At 42.1% G+C, this 25,360-nt stretch overlaps 1 protein-coding gene across 1 annotated transcript in view; it reads left to right on the forward strand.

Annotated features, from left to right (window-relative positions):
• Positions 1-6,496: 6,496 nt before the first annotated feature.
• Positions 6,497-25,360, forward strand: part of LOC145411519 (uncharacterized) — a 48,939-nt gene continuing 30,075 nt past the window's right edge. Inside the window, exons 1-2 of the mRNA XM_080281532.1 lie at positions 6,497-6,621; positions 8,944-9,102. Of these exons, the coding sequence (XP_080137658.1) occupies positions 6,497-6,621; positions 8,944-9,102 (284 nt within the window). The remainder of the gene's footprint in view (positions 6,622-8,943; positions 9,103-25,360) is intronic.

The raw sequence follows: 25,360 nt of genomic DNA on the forward strand, positions 1-25,360 counted from the left end.
TTTGCCCAATCGTTCCTCCACTTCTCTCTTATATTCTGCCTTTTTCTCATCCTCTTGTAACCTTTCCACTCTCCTTGCAAATACTCCTTCTTCCAGTCCTTCCCTTCTTCTATTTCTCCATCTTTTTTGGATCTTGATTCTGGCCACCACCAAGTAGTGGTCAGAAAGTCCACTCCCTCAACTCTTATAAGCTCTTGCATCCATTACACATCTTCGCATCCTTTCATCCACACACACATAATCAATCATTGCCTTCCTTTCATTCAGTTCACCGCCCACCCTTCTCATCACTCGCCAGTATACCTGTGGATCATTTTATGCCTGAAGAGGGTATTGACTATCACCAACCCCCTCCCAGCACAAATGTCCACTAACGCACTGCCATTCTCATCTATCTCAGCAGGCACACCCCACTCACCAACTATTCCATCCACCTTCACATTCCCTGCTTTACCATTCATATCACCGATCAAAAACACTGTCTCATTCCTTCCAAACTTTTCCATGCACACATCCACATTTGTCCAGAACTCTTCTCTCACTCTGCTTGCACGATCTTTGCTTTGGCGCATACACACACGCAATCACCCACATTTGTATTCCAACGTTCAATCTTACCCACACAGTCCTTGACCCAACTGATCCATACTCTCTTATGTTCTTCTTCCATCTTTTACTCACAACTATACATACTCCTTCTTTTGCCCTCTCATTCTCACCTACTCCTGTACATATACCCCATCCATACTCCCATTCTCTCACCCTTTCACCTCTCCATTTAGTTTCAGTTACTCCAAATACATCAACTTTCGCACCCTCAAGCACCTGGACAATCTCTCTCTCTCTCTTTCACCTCATCATTCGCACCTCTTACATTCCATGTTCCGATTACCATGTCCTTTGTCCGGTCCTTGGTCGTCATCTATTGGTCAGTCCTTGTCCGAGGTTTCTTGTTCGTCTTTTTAGTTAGTTGTTTTCCGGGGAGGGGCACCAACCCTAAGCCAACCCTTTCAGTCACCTTGTACAACAGCAAGGATACTGGGGGAGTATTCTTAAAAAAAAAAAAAAACTACCCCCAGGGGGGTTGAATTCTACACACGTTACTGTAAACAATACCTCGTCCTCGAAATCAGGCTAGTAATGATTAAAGTAAGCCATTAAAACTTGCATACCTGAAGTAATACTCATGAACTTCAGTTATTGTCCTTTTCACTTACAGGACATACTTGAGCACGGAGCACGCTGGGGAGTTGGAGTATTCAAGACAGAAGGAGGTGATCAGGATATAAACATTACTCAGTCACAGCTCCCAGTAATCATCACTGAGGCTGTGCATGTAGGTATCTGAGTAGCACTAAATGGCCTTGAAGACTTACATAAGGGCTGAAGGGGAAACAGTTTAGCAAGAGAGACTGAGGTGGTCATAGCTACTGTAAGTATGTGTAACCAGGAAAGTTTTTTCTACTTTATTTGTACTTGCGTAAGATTCCTACAGTGGCCTCCTTTCTTTTGGCCTGTCACCCTTTGTTTTTTTTTTTTGAAATTTGCAGTATGCTAAATAGTGTATGTGTGAATAAACTGGTATGTGATAAGGCTCAATGAAAATGGTCTTGGCCCCGTTACAGAAAGCAAATTATTAAAGGGTAACGATAATACTTTTACCAAAAAAAAAAAAAAAAAATCGGAACTCTGAAACCGAAAAATGTTTATACAAACTTTGGAGCCACAGGGAGTGTTCCTGCAAAGTTTCATCAAAATCTGTCCACGCATCTAGAAGGAGAAGCTGGACAAACACTTATACAGACAGACAACGGTCCATTATGGATTTAACTCTGACAAAGACTAAACACTTCTATTGCCCTAGTCAGTTTGATGGTAAGCAGTTATATCCAGCTGAGTGAGCCATTCAGAATTTGAGGATTAATAATAGTTACCTCCTGAAGCTTCTCAAAGTCGGGAAAATTCCAGTATCTCTAGGATTTATTCTTGACAAATAATCCAGATCAATACAGGATAGAGGTACTGTCACCACTTGGATCCTCTGACCACAATCTCATCAAAGCCTCATTAGTTAACCCTCCTACACCTCCCCATTCCGAACCTGTCAGGGTGACCCGATGGCACTTTGACAGGGCAGACTGGGATGGATTTAGAAATTATCTTGCTGATGTTCCATGGCAGTCTTTCTTCTCTAGTGATCCCAATTCTACCCAGTCCCACATCTGCGACTTAATACTAGCTGGTATGGATTTATTCATACCAAGTCAACAATTCACTAAAAGATCAAACTCTCCAAAATGGTTTGATGGCAGTTGTGCCAGAGCAACAGCCCAAAAGTCATTAGCATATAACTCTTACTTAAAATAAAAAACACCTGAATCACTCTTCCAATTTAAAATTGCTAGAAATCATGCAAAAGCTGTATTAAATCTATCTAAATCAAACTTTCTTCAAAAGCAAGCATCAAAACTACTTAACAACCCTAATGACAATAGAATATTCTGGTCAACTCTTAATTCTTTCAATAATAACTTTAACAAGTCATCTTCCATTCCCCCACTAAAATCTTCAGATGGCAATATTACAAGTGACCCACGTGGGAAAGCAGATATCTTTGCTAGTACCTTTGCAAGAAACTCTACCATAGATGATACCAGCCAGAATGTCTCAGTACTGGAACTTGATTCTCCCGAAATTGCCCCACTTAAAATACAGACAAGATTCGTAAAATCCATCGTAGACAATTTACCTACCAACAAAACTCCAGGTCCAGATGGAATTCCGCCAATTGTTTTGAAAAAGTGTTCCCCTGAACTTGCCTCTGTCCTAGCTAAATTATTCAGACTATGCATACGTACTTCTTTATTCCCAAATTCATGGAAAGAAGCCAATATCCACCCAGTTCCGAAGAAAGGAAGTTCGTCTGACCCCTCCAATTACAGACCAATAGCTATCACATCTTCTCTTGGTAAGGTATTTGAAACTTTAATTAATAAGCATATTGTTAAACATCTTGAATCCAACAACTTAATTAATGATAGACAATACGGTTTTCGCCACGAAAGATCCACCATTGACATACTCAATCTCCTAACTCATACCATCCATCAATCAATTGATCTACATGGGGAAACTCATGCAGTAGCTCTTGATATCTCTAAAGCTTTCGACAGAGTATGGCACCGTTCCCTGATGTCCAAACTCCCTTACTATGGACTAACGTCTTTTGTTCCTTTGATTTCTTCTTATCTTAGTGACAGGAAAATAAGAGTATAAGTAGATGATGTATATTCGAATTTCCACTCAATTAACGCCGGCGTGCCGCAGGGATCAGTTCTGGCGCCAACCCTATTTCTGGTTCATATTAATGATCTCTTATCTGTCACTCACAATCCCGTTCACTCATATGCAGATGACTCAACACTACATAGTTCATTCACACTCAGTCATCCATTTACAAAGTCTAATATCTCTACCTCTCAACTCAGTACAGCCATCTCCATAAATCAAGATCTAGCTACAATCAGTGAATGGGGACAAAACAACCTTGTCTCTTTTAATGCTAGTAAAACTAAATATATACAGTTTACTAATAGACAGATATTGCCAGATTCGTACATTACCTTCAGTGCTACTAATATTCCCATCTCCAAAAGTAATGAAATTCTTGGTGTCTCACTTAACAGTGCCCTCAGCTGGACCTCTCATGTCAGATCACTTGCTAAAACCGCCTCAAAGAAACTTGGATTATTGTACAGAGTCCGTAACTTCTTCGCCGATGAGCAGTTAGCTATAATTTATAAGAGTCATGTGCACTCTCAGCTTGAATATTGCTCACCCTTGTGGAATGGTTGTGGAGAGGTTGCATTAAGACAACTAGACAAAATTCAGAATAAAGCTGTTAGAATCATTAACAACCCTGCCATTACATATAAACTACCTCCCCTGCAAGTAAGAAGGAATGTTGCCTCCCTTGCATTATTTTACAGATATTTTTTTGGCAAATGCTCAGACGAAGTTGCGTCCATGGTGCCACCTCTCCATGCCTTCCCTCGTGCTACACGGGCATCTGGTAGCGCTCATGACTGGAATGTCACTCAACCATATTGCAGAACTTCTGCCTATCAGAATTCTTTCATTCCCCGAACTGCATCTCTCTGGAACTCGCTTCCCCAGAGTTGTTTTCCTCCAAATTTCAACCTACAACTGTTCAAGTCTAACTGTTACAGATATTTTGTGAACAGAGGACACCAGTAATCTGGTGTATGGATAATTTTTTTTTTCTCCATTTGTTTTTCCTTCCTCCGTTCTGTTATTAAAAAAAAAAATAATAATAATTAATTGAGAGAGGCTCATTAGACCTTGAAAGTGTTAGGTTATAATACAGGGTGACTCATACATAACGCTCCTCATTCGCTTACCCCTGTAATTTCTCGTGTGTTTCGGGGACGGCTCAGTCAACGTCATCAGAGTCTATCCTGGATGACCTGTTAATTTCCAGCTTTCCCTGCCACACCTTCACCCACAGCAGCAGACTGAGCCATCCTTGCAACACATAAAACTGGAAGGTGAAGGAAAACTGTAACTGAACTACCACAGCTGCGTGGTGTGTTGTGGTGCGTGACTGTGGTGGTGGTGAGCGATGACCCAGCCTTCCTCGCCTCTTTCGCCGAGTCCTCCTTCAAGACTCACCTCCTGACGGTACAGACAACGAAGCTGCTCGCCCTCACTCGCCTCCCTCTCCACCGCCTCCTCGCCCTCCACCACCTTCAAAAGACTGCATCCCGCACTAACTCACTATTGGCGATTATCAACGACACTCCTATCAGGTATTCCTTTGCAAGTGTGTGTGTGTGTGTGTGTGTGTGTGTGTGTGTGTGTGTGTGTGTGTTAGATGGAGGGGAGGTGTTATTGTCTTATACTACCCTAGATCCTGGGATAGCTGGTGTAGAGTCTGTTAATTGGTGAAACACAGTTATTCCTCGAAACACTTATTTCACGAGAAAGCAAAATGAACAGGAAATGATACGCAACTGGTAGAGGACGGCATGTGAGCTAGCGGTGTTTGGTGTCGGGAAGGAGTAGGGAATCTCTCTCTCAATTCTGTATCACTTACCTGTATGTATCACAATGACACATCAGAAGAGGACGTGAACTGATTTAAAACTCTTTCCCTTGGAACACTTTATATGAATCTACCATAACGCTAAAAAAACATTCAAATATCAACCTTTAAAATTGTCGACATTACTGATGAATCAAACTTCAGTGAGGAACAATACTGTTAGTGATAACGTCAAACGACATCTCACCGTCCTTGACATCAAACATAATAATAACTACTGTACCAAGACCGTCTGCCTGTACAGAATCCAAGGCGTAGTTTTACTGTTTCAGAGACATTTAAATGCGATAACATCAAAGTTCTTTCATTATTGTTATTTTGGGAAAATCAGTCTTCACCAAAGACAGTCTTTCAGGTACAACATAGATCTCCTTATCCTTGTAATTCATGTGTTCATTCTCTTCCCAACTCGTGTACCATTAATGAAGGCAGCACGTAAGCGACACATTCAGTGACAAATGGAAAGACAATTACCGTGTTGAGTGAATATGCCAGATATGAACACTAAATTGTTCTACCCTATCCATTCTCTTTTGATGTAGATTACATCAGATAAGGAACTGTCAAAGGAAAAAGAATGTATATGAAATAATAGAATACTAAGTGCAATAAAAATTTTAGTAAGTTAGGGTGGTATGTGAAATTTATTGCCATTATGGTGCTGAATAGCGACGCCTTCACGTGGTGACACTGATATAATCGAGTGACTCCTATGCCTTTTTATGCAAAAGTCCCTCTACTCCCTTCCTAGCACGGAAGAGAGGTGGCGGACTGCCAGAAATGGACAACTTCATCCTGCGGTGAACTGGGTTTACGTTTCAGATGAACCCGAGACAACAACTACTACCGCAGTTAATCATTGTAAATAGGAATTTATAATAAAAGCTAATAATACCATTAGATTATACAGAATATTATGTAAGAAACTTCATTTCTGTAGAAAATGTGCTGAAGCATACTCGTCCTAATTGTGACACTGGGTGACAAACTGGTCCAAGAGGGAGATGGATCTATTGGTTCGTGGCACAGTAGGTATGTCCTTACAAATTATCATCATATAATATCAGTGTAATTATTAGGTAATATTTATACAACGAATGCCTATTTCTTAACTATGAAGAAAGAACCAAGACTTGAAGGCCGCAAATTTGTTGCATAAAAAAAGGCCAAATTCATGATCCGTTCACTTCTAGATGCCTGGATGCATTGTGTTTAGAAAATGGAGGTCATACGTAGAGTTACAAACACTCTCGGGAAGATTGCTGCAGAACTTACCTGTTGAATATATCAATAACTATCAGCAATTCTGTGCTGTTCAAAATGATTCTCGTAATAATAACCTGACACATATACGACGTTTCACCCAGCAGAATGAACGTGTACTCGATGCTGCCATACAGTGTACCAGAAGCCAGACCACTGCGGGTAGCCTCTTGGACTCCTGGTCGGGGTTTGTCTTTCAAATCTCAACGACTCTACCCAGACAAATTCCTCAGGTATTTTGAATAGTGCCTGATACCTGCTGTCAGAAAACTTGTTTCTTAAGCAACGCCCTTCCTCACCCACTGCCCGTAAAATGCCTAAGGAGGGACGGGGCCATGACCTCAGGAAGGGGGCGGGGCTTAGAAGACAAGTTGCCTGACAGTGGGTATAGTACATGTTTTCATGTGTGATGTATTATTAATTGGAAGATGACAACTTGGTGCGGAAGGTGAGAAGTGTGAATGTTGAGGGTAGAGTTGCAAGGGGCAGAGCAAAAAAGACTTGGGACAAGGTCATTGAGTGTGACCTCAGGATAAAAGACTGAATAGAGAGAGTGCTACAGATCAAGCAGCGTGGACAGCCATCATTAGGTGACCAAGACCGCAAGCATGTTGTAGCTTATGTAAACTAAACGAAACAAAACACGAAACGGGCAGGGTGAAAACATAAACGCCACCAGGCAGAATTAAAACAAGCATGACCTTGAGACTAATTATTATTATTATTATTATTATTGGTGAAAGTTCAAATACCTGGGTACAGTGATAGAAAAGAGAGGAAAATAAGTAGAGTGACACAAGGAAGAAAGTTGCTGATGCAATGAAGGCCTTGATAGGAAACAGAGGTTTGAGTGTTGCAGCTGCACAAGGCTTACATGAAGGAATGTTAGTGCCAACTTTAACATATGGGTGTGAGACTTTGTTGTGGCATGAAAATGAAAAGTCAAGAGTAAGAGCATTGGAGATAGGACTGCTGAGGAATGTATGTAGAGTACAAAGGGTGGATAGGATACGAAATAATGTGATTCGTGAAAGATGTCGAGTGAGGAAATCGGTGGACACCAGAATCGAAGAGAGTGTACTGAGATGGTATGGTCATGTGGAGAGAATTAATAACAGTAGAGTGGTGAAAAAGGCATATCTGAGCGAATTTGAAGGAGGGAGGTGAGGTAGGCCAGGGAGATGGTGGAGAGATATGGCGGATGAGTGTGTGAGGAAGAGAGGTTTGGAAGTCGGTGAGGCTAGGGAACTGACAAGAGAGCGAGCTGGCTCGATAAATGTTGTGAGAAGTGCATGATCAAGGATTTGGCAACCCTTTTTAACGTGGCAGCGTCCGGATAGACTCTATCAGATACGTTTATGTGAAGCTACAGAACGTGCTGAATGTTCTTGGCACATCCGATAAGGCCAAGATTCCGGGGGCTTGAATGAAGATTGAATGGAAGCGTGGCCCATTGGATTGGGCAAATTTGGGCTGTCTGGACATTGCTACTCACCCTGACCTAGGGTGGGAAAGGAGGTCCGGATGATGATGATGATGATGATGACGATGATGAAAATGATGATATTTATGATGATATTTATGATGATGATGTGATGATGATGATGATGATGATGTTGATGATGATTATATTTGTGTTCATTTTAAACGGATTATTTCCATATCTAATCTATTTAAGACAAGAAAAATAGGCAAAAGTTTGTCCAGTGAAATAACTTTTGCTCTGCAAGTGATAAAAGACACTATATATATATATATATATATATATATATATATATATATATATATATATATATATATATATATATATATATATGGTCAGGAATGGTGTGATGATATCCTAAATGAACACTTTATGTGCTGGTGTTAAGAGGTAATTAATCTGTTATCATGTAAATATCCGTATGCCATCAGTATTGATAAGGAAATGTCAAGCAAGTGAAATACATGCCAACTTTAACACACCAGCTCTGTCACTCCCGGTTGGAATTATCTGCGATTTTGCAGCTGCCGTCGTGTGTAGTGTCAGAATGTTTCCTGCCAATCGTGCATCCATACTTCTTTCATCCGATGTACCAAAGTCGATTATTTTTTCCTCTTTTCAAGAAGTTGTTCATTTTTTTTATTTTTTTTATTTTTTATTTTTTATGTGTCCGACTCTGGGCATAGGCTTCACAGCCTGCTATCAAGGCCCAGCAGTCCTCCTACATACCATACACCTCTATTTATAGTGTGATAGTTAAATATCAGTAACTGACACGGTCTCATCTTCGTCCCCTTCGTCTCTTTCTCCTTCTTCTTCTTCTTCTTCTTCTTCTGCTTCTTCTTCATCCTCTTCCTACTCCTATTCTTCTTCTTTTCTTTCTTCTTCTTCTTCTTTTTCTTCTTCTTCTTCTCCTCCTCATCCTTCCCCTCCTCCTTCTCCTCCTCCTTGTCCTTCTCTTCCATCTCCTAATTCTCCTTCTCTTTCTTCTTCATTTTTTTTTCTTTTTTCTGTACTATCATGGTAGTTGCATCTGACGGTAAGACACATGATGTAACCACTTTTGTTCCAGGTTCCCCCATGGTCCTCGCCTGGTAGTGACGTCAGAACAGTTTCCCTCCGTGGTGGCCGTGATGGTGGACGACCCAGCAGCACCAGGGGGCAAGCATCTCACCTTCAGCGGACCCATGGAGAACGCCATGCAAGTCATCGCCAGGCAAATGAATTTCACGTGAGTAGGACTATAGTGGCGGTGCATGACTCTGAGGTTGTCATTATCGTACCCTGGCAACCAACCTGTCATCAGTGCTTCCGATTTTGTATCATATTATACACGAATCATTTTATTATACACGAATATATTATATATGAATGTTATTATACACGAAAATATTATACACAAATCACAGGCGTATCATATTATACACAAACTGGATGCAATGTTGACGGGTACGTTGCCAGGGCACTATAATGACAACCTGAGTCGCGTGCCGTGACACTGGAAGAGTGTGAGTGAGGTGGAGGGGAAGATGACGGAGAATGAGAGACTAACTGGAAGAGTGTAAGTGAGGTGGAGGGGAAATGATGGAGAATGAGAGATTAACTAGAAGAGTGTATATGTGATGTGGAGGGGGTGGTGATGGAGAATGAGAGACTAACCAGAAGAGTGAATATATGTGAGGTGGAGGGGGAGATGATGGAGAATGAGAGACTAACTAGAAGAGTGAATATAAGTGAGGTGGAGGGAGAGATGATGGAGAATGAGAGACTAACCAGAAGAGTGAATATAAGTGAGGTGGAGGGAGAGACCAAGGCTGAGATGAAGGAATGGAGTGTAAAGATATGTTACACAGGATGAAGAATGAGGGACTGACGAGGAGAGTGTGTGAGTGGGGTGGAGTGGGAGAGGAGGATGGGGAGAGGAGGATGGGAAGACTATGCATGAGATAGAGAGATGGAGTGGAGAGATAAGAGAAGAAGAAGGAATGAAGTGAAGACAGACGTGAAGGAGTGAGGTGTGAGTTGGAGGCAGGGGAGCTAAATGGCAGAAGACAAAGTGACATGGACGTGATTTGTATGTGGCCATCCCGTATGGGATTAAGGCGTCTGGCAAGAGATAAAAAAAATAAAGAACTGGGCGATATGGAATGTGACACGACAAAGGTCTGCTCTGTCAGGAAGAAGGGGCTTCAACAACAGCAAAACAACAACAACAACAACCTCGGGGTTTTTTTTACAGAAGGTGAATAGAGGAAGGGAAAACAAATTAAATAAACAAAAATCCACACACCAGATAACAGGTGTCCTCCATTCATAAAGAATCTGTAACATTTGGACTTGAACTGCTGTAGCTTGAAGTTTGGGGGAATACTATTCTGGGGAAGCGAACTCCAAAGAGATATAGTTCGGGGAATAAAAGAATTTTGATAGGCGTGAGTTCTGCAATATGGCAGAGTGACAGTCCAGTTTTGAGTGCTGCCAGATGCCCATGTAGCACAGGGGAAGACGTGGAGAGATGGTACAATGGATGCAACTTCGGCTGAGCATTTGCAATGAAAGTATCTATATAATAACACAAGGGAGGCAACATTCTTTCTTACTTGTAGGGGAGGTACTTCATTTGTAATTTCAGGGTTATTAATAATTCTAACAGATTTGCTCAGAATTTTATCCTGTTGTTTTAGTGCAACCTCTCCACATCCACTCCATAAGGGTGAGCAATATTCCAGCTGAGAGTGCATATGACTCTTGTAAATCATTGCCAACTGTTGGTCAATTAAGTATATGCGGATTCCATACAATAATCCAAGAGTCTTTGAAGCGGTTTTAGCAAGTGATCTAACATGAGAAGTCCAGCTAAGAGTATTGTTTAGTGGAACACCGAGAGTTTCAATATTTTTATTTATAGGTTTTAGGATGAGCTGGATGAAGTAGTGGGAGAAATGCCCAGGAGCTATAAAGTCATCGTAATAGGGGCTATGAATGGGAGAGTAGGCACTGGTCCTGAGGATGACATAATGGGTTGTTATGGAGTACCAGGAGAAATGATAATGGGATGCGACTAAAGGATGTGTCAGGAGAGGAGGTTGTGCATTTATAACTCGTATTTCAAACACAAAGACACACATAAATATACATGGTATAAAGGGAGCGGAGATCATGTTGAAAGAAGCCTGATTGATTAAGTGCTTGTAGAGAAGGCGATGATGGAAATGGTTGCTGATACGAGGGCCGTGAGAGGAAGATGTGGAGGTCTGTCAGATCATATGATTGTGGCATGCAAGATCAAGCTGAGAGGAGCGAAGTGGAACAGGGCAGAGAGGAGCAGTCAGGGAGAAAGACTGAAAGTTGAGAAGCTGAGGATAAAAAAAATGGCAGATGATTACAAGACCAAAGTGGAGGAGGAGTTCGAATCAGTGAATTGGGATGAAATGGATCTGGACACCCTGTGGAATGCACATGGGGATTGTTTAGTTACGAATGCTAAAGCGGTGTGTGGTGTGGCAAGAGTAACAACAAAAGAAGAAAGTTACGGCATGCTGGGATGATGAGGTTAAGAGAGCAGTGGACGAAAAGAGGAAGAAGTGGCTAAAGTGGTTACAGGACAGGGGTTCAGGTGAAATAAGAACTGAATATACTGAGAGCAAGAAGCACGTAAAGAGACCAGTGAAGAGGAAAAAGAAGGAAGTAAATGATGATCTATGAAGAAAAATGAATGTGAACTACTCTGAAAATAGGATCTTTTTCTGGAAAGAGGTGCAGAAATGTAGAAGTGAAAGCGGTAAGAAATGTGATGGTGTGACGGATGTAGGTGGTATATTATTAACCCATGAGGATGGAGTAAGGACCAGATGGAAAGAATATTTTGAAAGCCTGATGAATGGGAATAGAGAAAGGAGAGCCACTGTAAACATGATTGGTTTTGCGGGTGTGCAGAGAAGGAATGCAATACCAGGAGACGTGACACTTGCACAAATGAAGAGTGCTGTGAAGCGGCTGAAATATAGGAAAGCAGCTGGGGTTGATGAGGTGAATGCAGAGATGCTTAAATGTAGTGGAGAGAGTGGAATGAAGTGCTTGTTGGAGATATGTAAGAAGGCACGGATGAATGAAACTGTGCCTGCAGAGTGGAAAAAGGCTGTGATTGTTGTTACATAGCCTATGATTTCATCATCCTTTTTATAATTCTAATGTACAGTATGCTGCATGCTTGATCGCGATTCGCCACGTGGCTTCCACAGTGACCAGGCTTGGGTGTTCTACCTCACTCCCCCCTTCTGCCCCTTATGTTCTTTCTGCTGTTCAGAGAAGGAGTGTCAACTCTTCATCCTCTATGCCTTCATTTGCGCGTCCTTCTTACAAGTTGAATCAAGCTCTGCCGGGCACCTATATAATGAGCTCAGTCTCTGCATTAGTTGCCACTTAGATCTACTCTTCATTCTGTTCACATCTCTGTCCTCCCCTGTACGGTATATTATTATTTTTGTGAGTGCTCAGGAAGTCTCCAACCATCTAGCTGCTGTATAATTTGAGTATAAGTGTTATTACCATTTTTCTTGTATTGTATAGCATAAGGCGTTAATTCGTAGGCCTGGTAAAGTTTTTACTGTCAGCCAGTATTAGTAATAATTTGTATCTGTGATAATATTATATCTCGCTTTAACTGAGCATTATCCGGTTTTCTCATTTTTATCAGGGCTGACTTAGATAAATTTGCTCTTGCTAAATTCGTGTTAACGAGGCTGTTGCAGTTAACCATATATATATATATATATATATTTTTTTATGCGAGGAAGAAGGAACCAAAGGCCATGAGCCCGCAGTAACAGCTCTCTCCAAGAGAAAAACAAAATACAATAGAGAGCCAAATTCAAGATCCGATCATTTTGAGATGCCTGGACACACTGCCTTTGAAAGACTGGAGATCATAGGCAGCAGGAAATACAGATAGAGGGAGACAGTTCCAGAGCTGACCTGTTGCATAAATGAAAGACTGGGAGTAACGGTTAACTCTTGCATTAGAGAGTTGGAGAGAAAAGGGATGAGAGTTTGCTGCCAGACAGGTGCTATGCGCCCGTCGTAGAGGTGGAGGAATGCAAGCAGACAGTTCAGAGGAGCAGTGACCATTAAAGTAGCGATAGAAAAGAGATAAAGATGCAACAGTGCGGCGAAGAAACAGAGGTTGAAGGGAGTCAGTAAGAGAAGGAGAGTTAATGAGACGAAAAGCCTTTGACTCCACCCTATTGAGAAGAGCTGTATGTGAGGAGACTCCCCACACATGAGAGTTGTACTCCACACAGGGGCGGATAAAACCCCTGTATAAAGTCAACAATTGTGCAGGGGTAAAGAAAGAGCGGAGTCGGCTTAGCACACCCAATCTCTTGGAAGCAGATTTTACAAGAGATGTAATATGATCTTTCCAAGATAAGTCCCGAGTAAATGAAACAACCCCAAGCATGTTCAAGGATGATGCAGGATTAAGCTGAATATTATTAAACATTAATGGGTATACCTGTGGAAGATTTTGTCGGGTTGATAGGTGTAAGAACTGAGTCTTAGATGCATTAAAGACAACCATATTATTTTTACCCCAGTCAGAGATACGAGCCAAGTCAGACATTAGGTGTGCCATAGCCTCATCCCTTGTTTCTTGAAGTAACTGTTGAGATGGGCGTTGTGGGAACCGAATGGAAAGGTGAACGGTGGAGTCATCAGCGTATGAGTGGATAAGGTTAGATGTACAGCTTAGATCATTGATGAATAAAAGGAAGAGAGTTGGTGATAGGACAGAGCCCTGAGGAACACCACTGTTGATAGATCTAGGAGAAGAACGATGGCCGTCTACAACAGCGGCTATAGAACGACCAGAAAGGAAGCTAGCAATGAAGGCACAGATAGAAGGATAGAAACCGTAGGAGGGCAGTTTGGAAATTAAAGATTTATGCCAGACTCGATCGAAAGCCTTTGAGATGTCAAGTGCAATGGCAAAGCTTTCGCCAAAGTCCCGAAAGGAGGATGACCAGGAGTCTGAAAGGTAGGTGAGAAGATAGCCAGTGGAGCGTCCCTGACGGAACCCATACTGACGATCGGAAAGAAGGTTGTGATAGGAAAGATGCCTTAAAATTTTTCTATTAAGAATTGACTCGAAAACTTTTGAAATACAGGACGTTAAAGCAATTGGACGATAGTTGGAGGGTTGGGAGTGGTCACCCTTCTTTGGGACTGGCTGAATGAGAGCAAACTTCCAGCAAGAAGGAAAGGTACAAGTTGACAGACAAAGGCGAAAGAGTTTGCCTAGGCAGGGTGTAAGCACAGAAGCACAGTTCTTGAGAACAACAGGAGGGACCCCATCAGGCCCATATGCCTTGTTAGTACTGAGGCCAGTGATGGCAGAAAATACATCAACTGAAGAAATTTTAATGTCAGCCATGAGGAAGTCAGAGGGGAGAAGTGATGGAGGAACAGCACCGGAATCGTCTAAGGTGGAATTGGAGGAGAAAGTCTGTGCGAAGAGATCTGCTTTATCAGTAGAAGAAATAGCTACAGAACCATCAGAGTAGAAAAGAGGAGGGAAGGATGATGAGGTAAAGTTGTTAGAAAGATTTTTGGCAAGGTGCCAGAAGGAGCGGGAAGAATTCGAGTTGGAGAGTTGAGAGCATTTAGTATGGATGAAATTATTTTTAGTAGAGCGAAGAACACACTTAGCACGATTCCGGGCAGAAACGTAAAGATTATGTGATTCAGGGGTGGGTTGGCTCCGGTACTTTTTGTAGGCCCTCTCCTTGTTGCGGACAGCATTAGAACAAGCGTGATTAAACCAAGGCTTTCTTGCGTTAGTCAAAGGATATGAGAAAGGAATGTATGCTTCCATGCCCGAGAGAATAACCTCCGTAATGCGCAAGGCACACTCAGATGGCTCACGGCCATGGAAGCAATAATCATTCCAGGGAAAATCAAAGAAGTACTGCCTGAGGGCCTCCCAGTTCGCGGCTCCAAAATGCCACAGACAACGTTTCCCTGGAGGGTCCACAGGCCGTACCGGAGTGATAGGACAGGTTAAGGTAATAGGGTTGTGATCGGAGGAGCCCAACAGAGAGAAAAGATTAAGAGAGTAAGCAGAAGGATTAGTTATGAGGAAGAGGTCAAGTATGTTGGAGCTCTCTCCAAGGCGGTCAGGGATACTGGTAGGGTGCTGTACAAGCTGCTCTAGGTCATTAAGGATAGAAAAGATGTAGGCTTGTTCACCAGGTGGATCCGTGAAAGGAGAGGAGAGCCAAAGGTGGTGGTGAACATTGAAATCTCCAAGAATGGAGATTTCAGAGAAAGGAGAAATGGACAGAATGTGTTCCATCGTAGAAGTAAGATAGTCGAAGAATTTTTGATAGTCAGTAGAATTAGGGGATAAGTAAACAGCACAGATATATTTAGTCAGAGAATGACAGGAAAGCCGAAGCCAGAGTGTGGAGAATTCAGAAGAATCAAGTTCAGGAACACGAGAGCAAGATAAGTTGTTGCGTATGTATACACAACAGCCGCCTTTGGCTTTGAAATGAGTATAGAGAAAGTAGGAGGATACAGAAAAGGGTTTGCTGTCGGTTGCCTCAGACAGCTGAGTCTCCGTCAGAAAAAGAAGGTGAGGTTTAGAGGAGAGGTGGTGCTCAACAGAGCGAAAGTTAGATGAAAGGCCGCGAATGTTGCAGAAATGTAGAAGAGAGTCAGACAGTAATCTGTTTTGCCATTACATTATCCTTATCAGTCCTGAATGTTTAGTTGTTAGTTTGAGCATTAAACTTTAACTTGTAATTTTACCTAACTCTTTTGTTTTGAACCTGGAACCTTGCGGGACAGTAGTGATTTTAGTATTCGCACTTGAAGTGTTCATTACCTCTCTCTGTTCCATAACATAAATATGGCAACCTCGCCAGGATATTCAGGATATTATCAAAAGGATATTGCTTGATATTTTGTGACTGTGATTTATTCATGATGTCTACTATTACTAAGCTTCATGAAGCCAAAGATTTTTTGTCAAATGACAGTGTATGATGTAGAAAACAGAACAAAGAATGAACTTAAGCTTGTTGCTCAACAATTGGGAATTGCTGTTTGGTCTCATCATTCTAAAGATCAAATTGTTGACCTGATTAATAAAAGCTTGTTTGATGTAACTCCTCCAGATGAGCAAACGCAGATTGAAATAGCTAAGTTACAGCTAGCCCTGCAGGAGGCTCGTGCTAAGGAGGCTGAGTTTCAGGCTCGTGCTAAGAAGGCTGAGTTTCAGACACGTGCTAAGGAGGCTGAGTTTCAGGCTCGTATTCAGGAGGCACAGGCACAGGCACAGGCTCAGGCACAAATTGAACTTGCTAGGATTCAGGCAGACCATGAGTATCGCATGAAACAAGTTGGAACTGGATCATCTAGCTCTGATGATTTTGATGTGGCTAAAAATGTTAAACTTGTCTCTCCTTTTAATGAATCTGATTTAACAAAGTATTTTCAGTTGATTAAGAGGGTAGCTACAGGTTTTAATTGGCCCAAAAAGTATTGGCCAGTACTCCTTCAGAGTGTTCTCACCGGTAAAGCTCAAGTAACTTATGCATCTTTGCCTCAGGATCAATCTGATAATTATGATGTAGTTAAGAGCTTGATTCTTAAGGCCTATGAGCTTGTTCCTGAAGCCTATAGAGTAAAATTTAGGACAACTTATAAGCAAGATAAGCAATCCCATGTTGAGTATGCAAAAATCAAAGAAGATCTGTTAGAGGAGTGGTTAAATTCTAAGAATGTAAATTCTGATTTTGATAAATTTAAGCAGATGATTTTGCTGGAGGACTTCAAAAGGTGTATTAATAAAGATGTAAGCCTATATCTTGATGAGAAAAGAATAGATAATTTGTCTGATGCTGTAGTTTTAGCTGATGAATATGTTCTTACTCACAAGAGATATTCTAAAGAAAAAAGGAAGGCTGAGAGTAAGTACGTTGCCTCTACTCAGAGTACAGGTAACAAGAAAGAGAATAAAGATGATGTTTCTCAGGAAGTAAATACCTGCTCCACCTCTAGATTTCAGAAAAGTAAATGTACTTATTGTAGTAAGCTTGGTCATACTACGGAGAAATGTTTCAGGAGACAGCGTGATGTGAACAAAAAGGAGTCTTTAAATATTCAGTCAATTGGTCTAGTGTCCACCCTTGAGAGTTCCCAGAATTCTTTAACTGATTTAACTAAACCTGCTTTGAGGGGTAAATTAAATTCTCATGATGAAGCTCCTCTTTTGAGTAGTAACGTGGGTGACACTCTCAAGAGTTCATGTGCTAATTTCCTGTCTGATGGTTTTGTCAGTCCTCTGGACAGTAATGACAGGAAATCAGTTAAAATATACCGTGATACAGGTGCTTGCCAATCCCTTATGCTGACCAGTGTTCTAGGCTCTAATGTTAAATCCTCTGATGAAACTGTAATCTTACAAGGTGTAGGGAATAATTACTTCTCTGTCCCTCTGTGCAGAGTGAATTTAGAGTCTGGTTTTGTTAATGGTTCCGTTATGGTTGGGTTAGTTGAGACACTCCCAATGTCAGGTGTAACTTTCTTACTTGGAACTGATATTGGTGGAAGTCAAGTGTGTCTAGCTCCTCAGTTGTCTAGTGAACCAGTGACTGCAACTCAGGATTGTGATGTCCCTGATGTGTTCCTTGCATGTGCTGTCACTAGGGCTAAGTCTAAAGTTACTGGTGACTTAGAAGATAATGATGATGATGATGTTATCCTAGCTGACACTTTTCTTGCTAATTTGGACCACTCACCAGATGAGGCAGTACCCCGTAGTGTTTATAATTTGTCTCGTCAAGAGTTGGTTGAGTTGCAAATTGCTGACCCTGAGTTGAAAGGTCTAGCTAACTCTGCTTGCAGTGAGGAAGAGTCAGCTGGTGCTTCTACTTGTTATTATATAAAGTCAGGAGTATTTATGAGGAAGTGGAGACCCCCAACAGCATCAGCCGACTGTGAATGGGAGGTTGTACATCAAGTTGTCATCCCTCGTGTTTGTAGGCAGGATATCATTAGAGTGGCTCATGATTCCAGTTTGGCAGGACACCTTGGAGTGAGGAAGACTGTGGCACGCATTTTGAAACACTTCTACTGGCCAGGTATCTTCAGGGATGTTTCCTGGTATTGTAAGTCTTGTCACACCTGTCAAGTTGTGGGGAAGTGTCATCAGACCGAAAAGGTTGCACCTCTAGTTCCCATTCCTCCTTTTGAGGCGCCATTCACCCGTGTGTTGGTGGATATTGTGGGCCCTCTTCCTAAGACTTTTTCAGGATTTTCTTATGTGTTGACCCTGATTGATATAGCTACTCGTTATCCTGAATCCATTCCACTTAGAAATATCTCAGCAAAGAACCTGTTAAGGAAATGCCAGGGTTCTTCACCAAGTTTGGTCTGCCCAAGGAGGTACAGTCAGACCGGGGAAGTAATTTCATGTCAAATGTTTTCAAGCAGTCTCTGAAAGAGTTGGGCATCTCCCAGATCACGTCTTCAGCTTACCATGCCCAGACCCAAGGAGCGTTGGAGAGATATCATCAAACACTCAAATCGATGTTTAGGGAATACTGTTTGGAACATCAGAAAGATTGGGATAAAGGTCCTCCATTCGTTCTATTTGCCGCAAGAGAATCTCCAAATGAATCACTGGGCTTCTCACCCTTTGAACTACTGTTTGGCCATGAAGAGGACCCCTTAAGCTACTCAAGGAATGCTGGCTGTTGGAGGAAGATGACGTCAACCTGCTGGAGTATGTGATGAAGTTCAAAGAACGGCTGTCCACTGCTTTACAGTTGTCGAGAGAGAGAATTTAGGAGCTGCTCAGGAGAAGATGAAGACTTGGTATGATAGGAAGTCCAGGTTACGCCACTTTCAGCCAGGAGATCAGGTCTTGATTCTGCTACCAGTGCATGGGCAACCTCTTCAAGCCAAGTTTAGTGGTCCTTATTTCGAGGAGAAGAAACTCAGTGATGTCAACTATGTCATCGCCACACCAGATCGTAGAAAGAACAAGCAACTTTGTCACATCAACATGCTAAATTTATAACACAGGCAGGACGAAAATAACCCAGTCTGCACTGTAGCTGTTCCACCCGATTCTGCAAGTGAAGCTCTCCCATTCACTATGAGCCTGAGTGATAGTTTGGGAAAGAATCCTGATATCATGAATGATCTTCAGACTAAGCTTTCTCATCTAGCTCCCGAGGAAAGGCATGAGTTTTCGACATTACTGCAGGAGTACCCACAAATGTTCCGTGCCACTTCAGGAAGAACCACTGTGTTGATGCATGATGTCAATGTTGGAGATGCAAAGCCAATTAAACTGCCTCCTTACCGTGTGAACCCAGTGAAAGTTCCTCTCATCCAGAAGGAGCTTGGCTACCTGTTGGACCACAAGATGATTAAGCCCTTTCAGAGCGAGTGGAGTTCTCCTGTCACTCTAGTCCCTAAGCCAGGTGGATCACAGCGGCTTTGCATCGACTACAGACGTGTTAATCAGATAACCAAAACAGACACTTACCCTCTCCCTCGCGTGGAAGATTGCATATACAAGATCGGAAAGGCTAGGTACATAAGTAGGTTTGATTTGTTAAAGGGATACTGGCAAGTACCTATGACTGAACGTGCTAGGGAGATCTCATGTTTTGTAACACTAGGAAAGACTTTTGCATGTTCTGTAATGCCATATGGTATGAAGAATCCACCAGCCACATTTCAGAAGCTCATGTAACAGAGGGTTTGGCAGGGTGTGTTGTTTATATTGATGATGTATTAATCTTCAGTGACAACTGGAAAGATCACCTATGCCATGTCAGTAAATTTCTTGAGCATTTGGTTCAGGCTAATCTTGTAGCTAATTTATCAAAGTGTGAGTTTGGTCAAGCTAAAGTTCAGTACCTTGGGTACGTAATTGGTGATGGACATGTTGCACCACCAGCAGCTAAGGTTCAGGTTATAAGTGATCTTCCCAGACCTAAAAGTAGGAAAGAGCTACAAAGATTTTTGGGAATGGTAGGTTATTACAGGAGATTTGTTCTTAACTTTTTAAATCTTGTATCACCACTTACAGACCTACTGAAAAAGGGAGTTAAATTTGTCTGGAGCGATAACTGTGAATCCTCTTTCAGTAAACTTAAAGCTATCTTATTAAGTCAGCCAGTGCTCGCTACTCCAAATTTTGCTAAGCCTTTTAAGATGGCTGTTGATGCAAGTGATACAGGAGGTGGGGCTGTTTTGCTGCAAGAGGATGATCAGGGTATTGAACACCCTGTATCTTATTACAGTAAGAAGTTCACTCCACCTCAAAAGAACTACTCCACTATTGAGAAAGAGCTTTTGGCCTTGATTTTGGGTTTACAGCATTTTTCATTTTATTTGTATTCTGGTTTTGACCCCATAGTCATTTATACCGATCATAACCCACTGAAATTCCATAGTAAGTTTAAAGATAAAAATCAGAGATTGACAAGATGGAGTCTACTTCTTCAGGAGTATTCATTAGACATACAACATGTCAAGGGGAAAGAAAATGTTATTGCAGATTGCTTATGTAGACTTTAGACAGATTGTTTTAGAGTAATAAGAAATTTCCTTTGTAAATTTCTTTTTCTTTGTGGGGAGGTGTTACATAGCCTATGATTTCATCATGCTTTATATAATTCTAATGTACAGTATGCTGCATGTTTGATCATGATTCGCCACGTGGCTTCCATTGTGACCAGGCTTGCGTGTTCTACCTCACTCCCCCCTTCTCCCCCTTATAGTAGAGTAAGTTGTTCTTTCTGTTGTTCAGAGCAGGAGTGTCAACTCTTCGTCCTCTATGCCTTTATTTGCGCGTCCTTCTTACAAGTTGAATCAAGCTCTGCCGGCCTCCTGTATAATGCGCTCAGTCTCTGCATTAGTTGCCACTTAGATCTACTCCTCATTCTGTTCACATCTCTGTCCTCCCCTGTACGGTATATTATTATTTTTGTGAGTCATCAGGAAGTCTCCAACCATCTAGCTACTGTATAATTTGAGTATAAGTGTTATTACCATTTTTCTTGTTCTGTATAGCATAAGGCGTTAATTCGTAAGCCTGGTAAAGTTTTTACTGTCAGCCAGTATTAGTAATATTTTGTATCTTTAATAATGTTATATCTCGCTTTAACTGAGCATTATCCGGTTTTCTCATTTTTATCAGGGCTGACTTAGATAAATTTGCTCTTGCTAAATTCGTGTTAACAGAGGCTATTGCAGTTAACCATATATGTAACCTGTTGTGCCATTACATTTTCCTTATGAGTCCTGAATGTTTAGTTGTTAGTTTGAGCATTAAACTTTAACTTGTAATTTTACCTAAGTCTTTTGTTTTGAACTTGGAACTTTGCGGGACAGTAGTGATTTCAGTATTCTCACTTGAAGTGTTCATTATCTCTCTCTGTTTCGTAACACTGTATTCATGTACAAAAATAAAGGTGAACGAAATGAGTGCAAGAATTATAGTGGCATAAGTTTATTGAGTGTGGTAGGGAAAGTATATGGCAGAATTATTATAGAGAAAGTAAGAGAAATACCAGAAGTCATAGTGAGTGATGAACAGAATGGCTTTAGGAGTGGCAGAGGATGTGTGGATCAAATATTTGCAGTGAGACAGATAGCAGGGAAGGCTTGTGAGAAGAAACCATAATGTGTTTATGGCATTCATGGATCTGGAAAAAGCATATGACAAAGTGGACACAGAAGGGTTGTGGAAAGTTTTGCGCATGTACGGTGTAGATGGTAAACTGCTAGGTGCCGTCATGAGTTTTATTATGGCAGTGATGCATGTGTAAGAGTTAATGGGCATCTAAGTGAAAGGTTCACGATCGATGTGGGCGTGCGACAAGGTTGTGTGATGTCCCCATGGTTGTTCAGTATATATATGTGGATGTGGTGATAAGAAAAGTAAAAACACGAGCAATGGAGAGAGGGATAGCGTTGGTAATGAATGGTGATGGATGGAATATCTCAAATTTGTTGTATGCTGATGATGCACTACTGCTTGCAAGTACCGAGCAAGAACTTGGTAGGCTAATGCAGAGTTTTGCTGATGTCTGTGATCGTCGTGCCTTGAGAGTAAATGTAGAAAAGGATAAAGTGATGGTTGTAGAGAGAGAAGGTGATTCCCAGTGTGATGTTACAATGAACGGAGAGAGACTGGAATTGGTGGGAGAGTTCAAATACCTGGCTACAGCGAGAGAAAAGAGAGGAAAATGTGCATAAGAAGTTGAAAGTAGTGACACAAAGAAGAAAAGTAGCTGGTGCAATGAAGACCTTGTTAAGAAACTGAGGCTGGAGTGTTGCAGCTGCACGAGGCTTAACATGAAGGGGTGTTAGTGTCAACTTTAACATATGGATGTGGCATGAAAATGAAAAGTCAAGAGTAACAGCAGTGGATATGGGACTGCTATGGAATGTATATGGAGTACAGAGGGTGGATAGGACACGAAATAATGTGATTCGTGAAGGATGTGGAGTGAGGAAGTCAGTGGACACCAGGATCTAAGACAGTGTGCTGAGATGGTGTGGTCATGTGGAGAGAATGGATAACAATAGAGTGGTGAAAAAGGTATATCTGAGAGAATTTGAAGGAGGGAGGAGCCGAGGTAGGCCAAGGAGAAAGTGGAAAGATATGGTGGATGAGTGTGTGAGGAAGAGAGGCTTGGAAGTCGGGGAGGCTAGGGAACTGACAAGAGATCAAGCTGGCTGGATAAATGTTGTGAGAAGGAGTGCATGATCAGGGATTTGGCACCCCTTTCTAACGTGGCAGAGTCCGGACTGACTCAGTCGGATACGTTTATACGAAGCTACAGAACGTCTGTCTATCTATCTTTCTATTGCCAGACGCCTTAATCCCGTGCGGGGTGGCCACAAACAAATCGCCTCCACGTTGCCCTGTCCCCCGCCATTTCAATGTCCTGCTCCCAACTCACACCCACCTCTCTCATATACATCTCCACTCCATCCCTCCATCTCATCCTCGGCCTTCCACCTCACTCACATACTGTATACTCTCCTCGTCAGTCTCTCACCCTCCATCCTCTCCACATGGCCAAACCACCTCAGTGTGTTCCTCCTAACACTTCCTGTCACATCCACATCCACACCACAACGCTCCTTTATATCCTCATTTGTCAGCCTGTCTCTCCATGTGACTCCACAGGCTCCTCTTAAATAACTCGTTTCCATTGCTCTCACTTTTGACTTGTGTCCTTCCAACAACGTTCAAGCTTCACTTCCATACGTTAGAGTTGGTATCACAATACTGTCATGCAGTAACTTTTCACTTCCATGCTCACTTCCTTGTTTCTTATCACTGCTTTCAAGGAACCAGCAACCATTCTTCCTTGTTGTACCCTTTCCAGCACTTCACCCTCCAAACTTCCATCATCCGTACTAAATGCTCTCAACTCTCCAACTCGAATTCTTTCCGCTCCTTCTGGCACCTCGCCAAAAACCTTTCTAACAACTTTACCTCATCATCCTTCCCTCCTTTTTTCTACTCTGATGGTTTTGTAGCTATTTCTTCTACTGATAAAGCAGATCTCTTCGCACAGACTTTCTACTCCAATTCCACCTTAGATGATTCCGGTGCTGTTCCTCCATCACTTCCCGCCTCCGACTTCCTCATGGCTGAAATTAAAATTTCTTCAGCTGGTGTATTTTCTGCCATCACTGGCCTCAATACTAACAAGGCATATGGGCCTGATGGAGTCCCTCCTGTTGTTCTCAAGAACTGTGCTTCTGTGCTTGCACCCTGCCCAGGCAAACTCTTTCGCCTTTGTCTGTCAACTTGTACCATTCCTTCCTGCTGGAAGTTTGCTCTCATTCAGCCAGTCCCAAAGAAGGGTGGCCACTCCCAACCCTCTAACTATCGTCCAGTTGCTTTAACATCCTGTGTCTCAAAAGTTTTTGGGTCTATTCTTAACAAAAGTTTTAAAGCATCTTTCCCATCACAACCTTCTTTCTGATCGTCAGTACGAGTTCCGTCAGGGACGCTCCACTGGCGATCTTCTCACCTACCTTTCAGACTCCAGGTCATCCTCCTTTCGGGACTTTGGCGAAAGCTTTGCCATTGCACTTGACATCTCAAAGGCTTTCGATCGAGTCTGGCATAAATCTTTAATTTCCAAACTGCCCTCTTATGGTTTCTATCCTTCTATCTGTGCCTTCATCACTAGCTTCCTTTCTGGTCATTCTATAGCCGCTGCTGTAGACGCCCATCGTTCTTCTCCTAGATCTATCAACAGTGGTGTTCCTCAGGGCTCTGTCTATCACCAACTCTCTTCCTTTTATTCATCAATGACCTTCTAAGCTGTACATCTAACCCTATCCACTCATACACTGATGACTCCACCCTTCACCTTTCCATTTGGTTTCTGCAACGCCCATCTCAGCAGTTACTTCAACAAACAAGGGATGAGGCTATGGCACACCTAATGTCTGACTTGGCTTGTATCTCTGGCTGGGGTAAAAATAATCTTGTTGTTTTTAATGCATCTAAGACTCAGTTCTTACACCTATCAACCCGTCAAAATCTTCCACAGGTATACCCACTAATGTTTAATAAGATTCAGCTTAATCCTGCATCATCCTTGATCATGCTTGGGGTTTCATTTACTAGGGACTTATCTGGGAAAGATCATATTACATCTCTTGTAAAATATGCTTCCAAGAGATTAGGTGTGCTAAGCTGACTCTGTTCTTTCTTTACCCCTGCACAATTGTTGACTCTATACACGGGTTTTATCTGCCCCTTTGTGAAGTACAACTCTCATGTGGGGAGGCTCCCCACATACAGCTCTTCTCAATAGGGTGGAGTCAAAGGCTTTTCGTCTCATTAACTCTCCCCCTCTTACTGACTCCCTTCAACCTCTGTCTCTTCGGCACACTGTTGCATCTTTATCTCTTTTCTATCGCTACTTCAATGGTCACTGCTTCTCTGAACTGTCTGCATGGATTCCTCCACCTCTACGACGGGCGCGTAGCACCCGTCTAGCAGCAAACTCTCATACCTTTTCTGTCCAACTCTTTAATGCAAGAGTTAACCGTTACTCTCAGCCCTTCATTTATGCAACAGGTCAACTCTGGAACTGTCTCCCTCTGTATTTCCTGCTGCCTATGATCTCCAGTCTTTCAAGCGCAGTGTGTCCAGGCATCTCGAAATGAATGGTTCTTGAATTTGGCTCTCTCTTGTATTTTGTTTATCTCTTGGAGGGAACTCTTATTGCGGGCTCATGGCCTTTGGTTCCTTCTTCCTCGCATAAAAAAAAAAAAGTCCTTACTCATCACACTCCCCAAGTACTTAAACGTACTCACATTTTCCATCTCCTCACCATCCAACCTCACTGTACATTCACTGGCTTCACCTCTCTAAAAGACCATCATTTTACTCTTCCCTACATTCACCTTTAGATTCCGTTTCTTAC

Source organism: Coenobita brevimanus, chromosome 11 (assembly GCF_032717465.1).
Source record: "Coenobita brevimanus isolate Jiangsu-jjx chromosome 11, ASM3271746v2, whole genome shotgun sequence".
NCBI classification, from domain to species: Eukaryota; Metazoa; Arthropoda; class Malacostraca; order Decapoda; family Coenobitidae; genus Coenobita; species Coenobita brevimanus.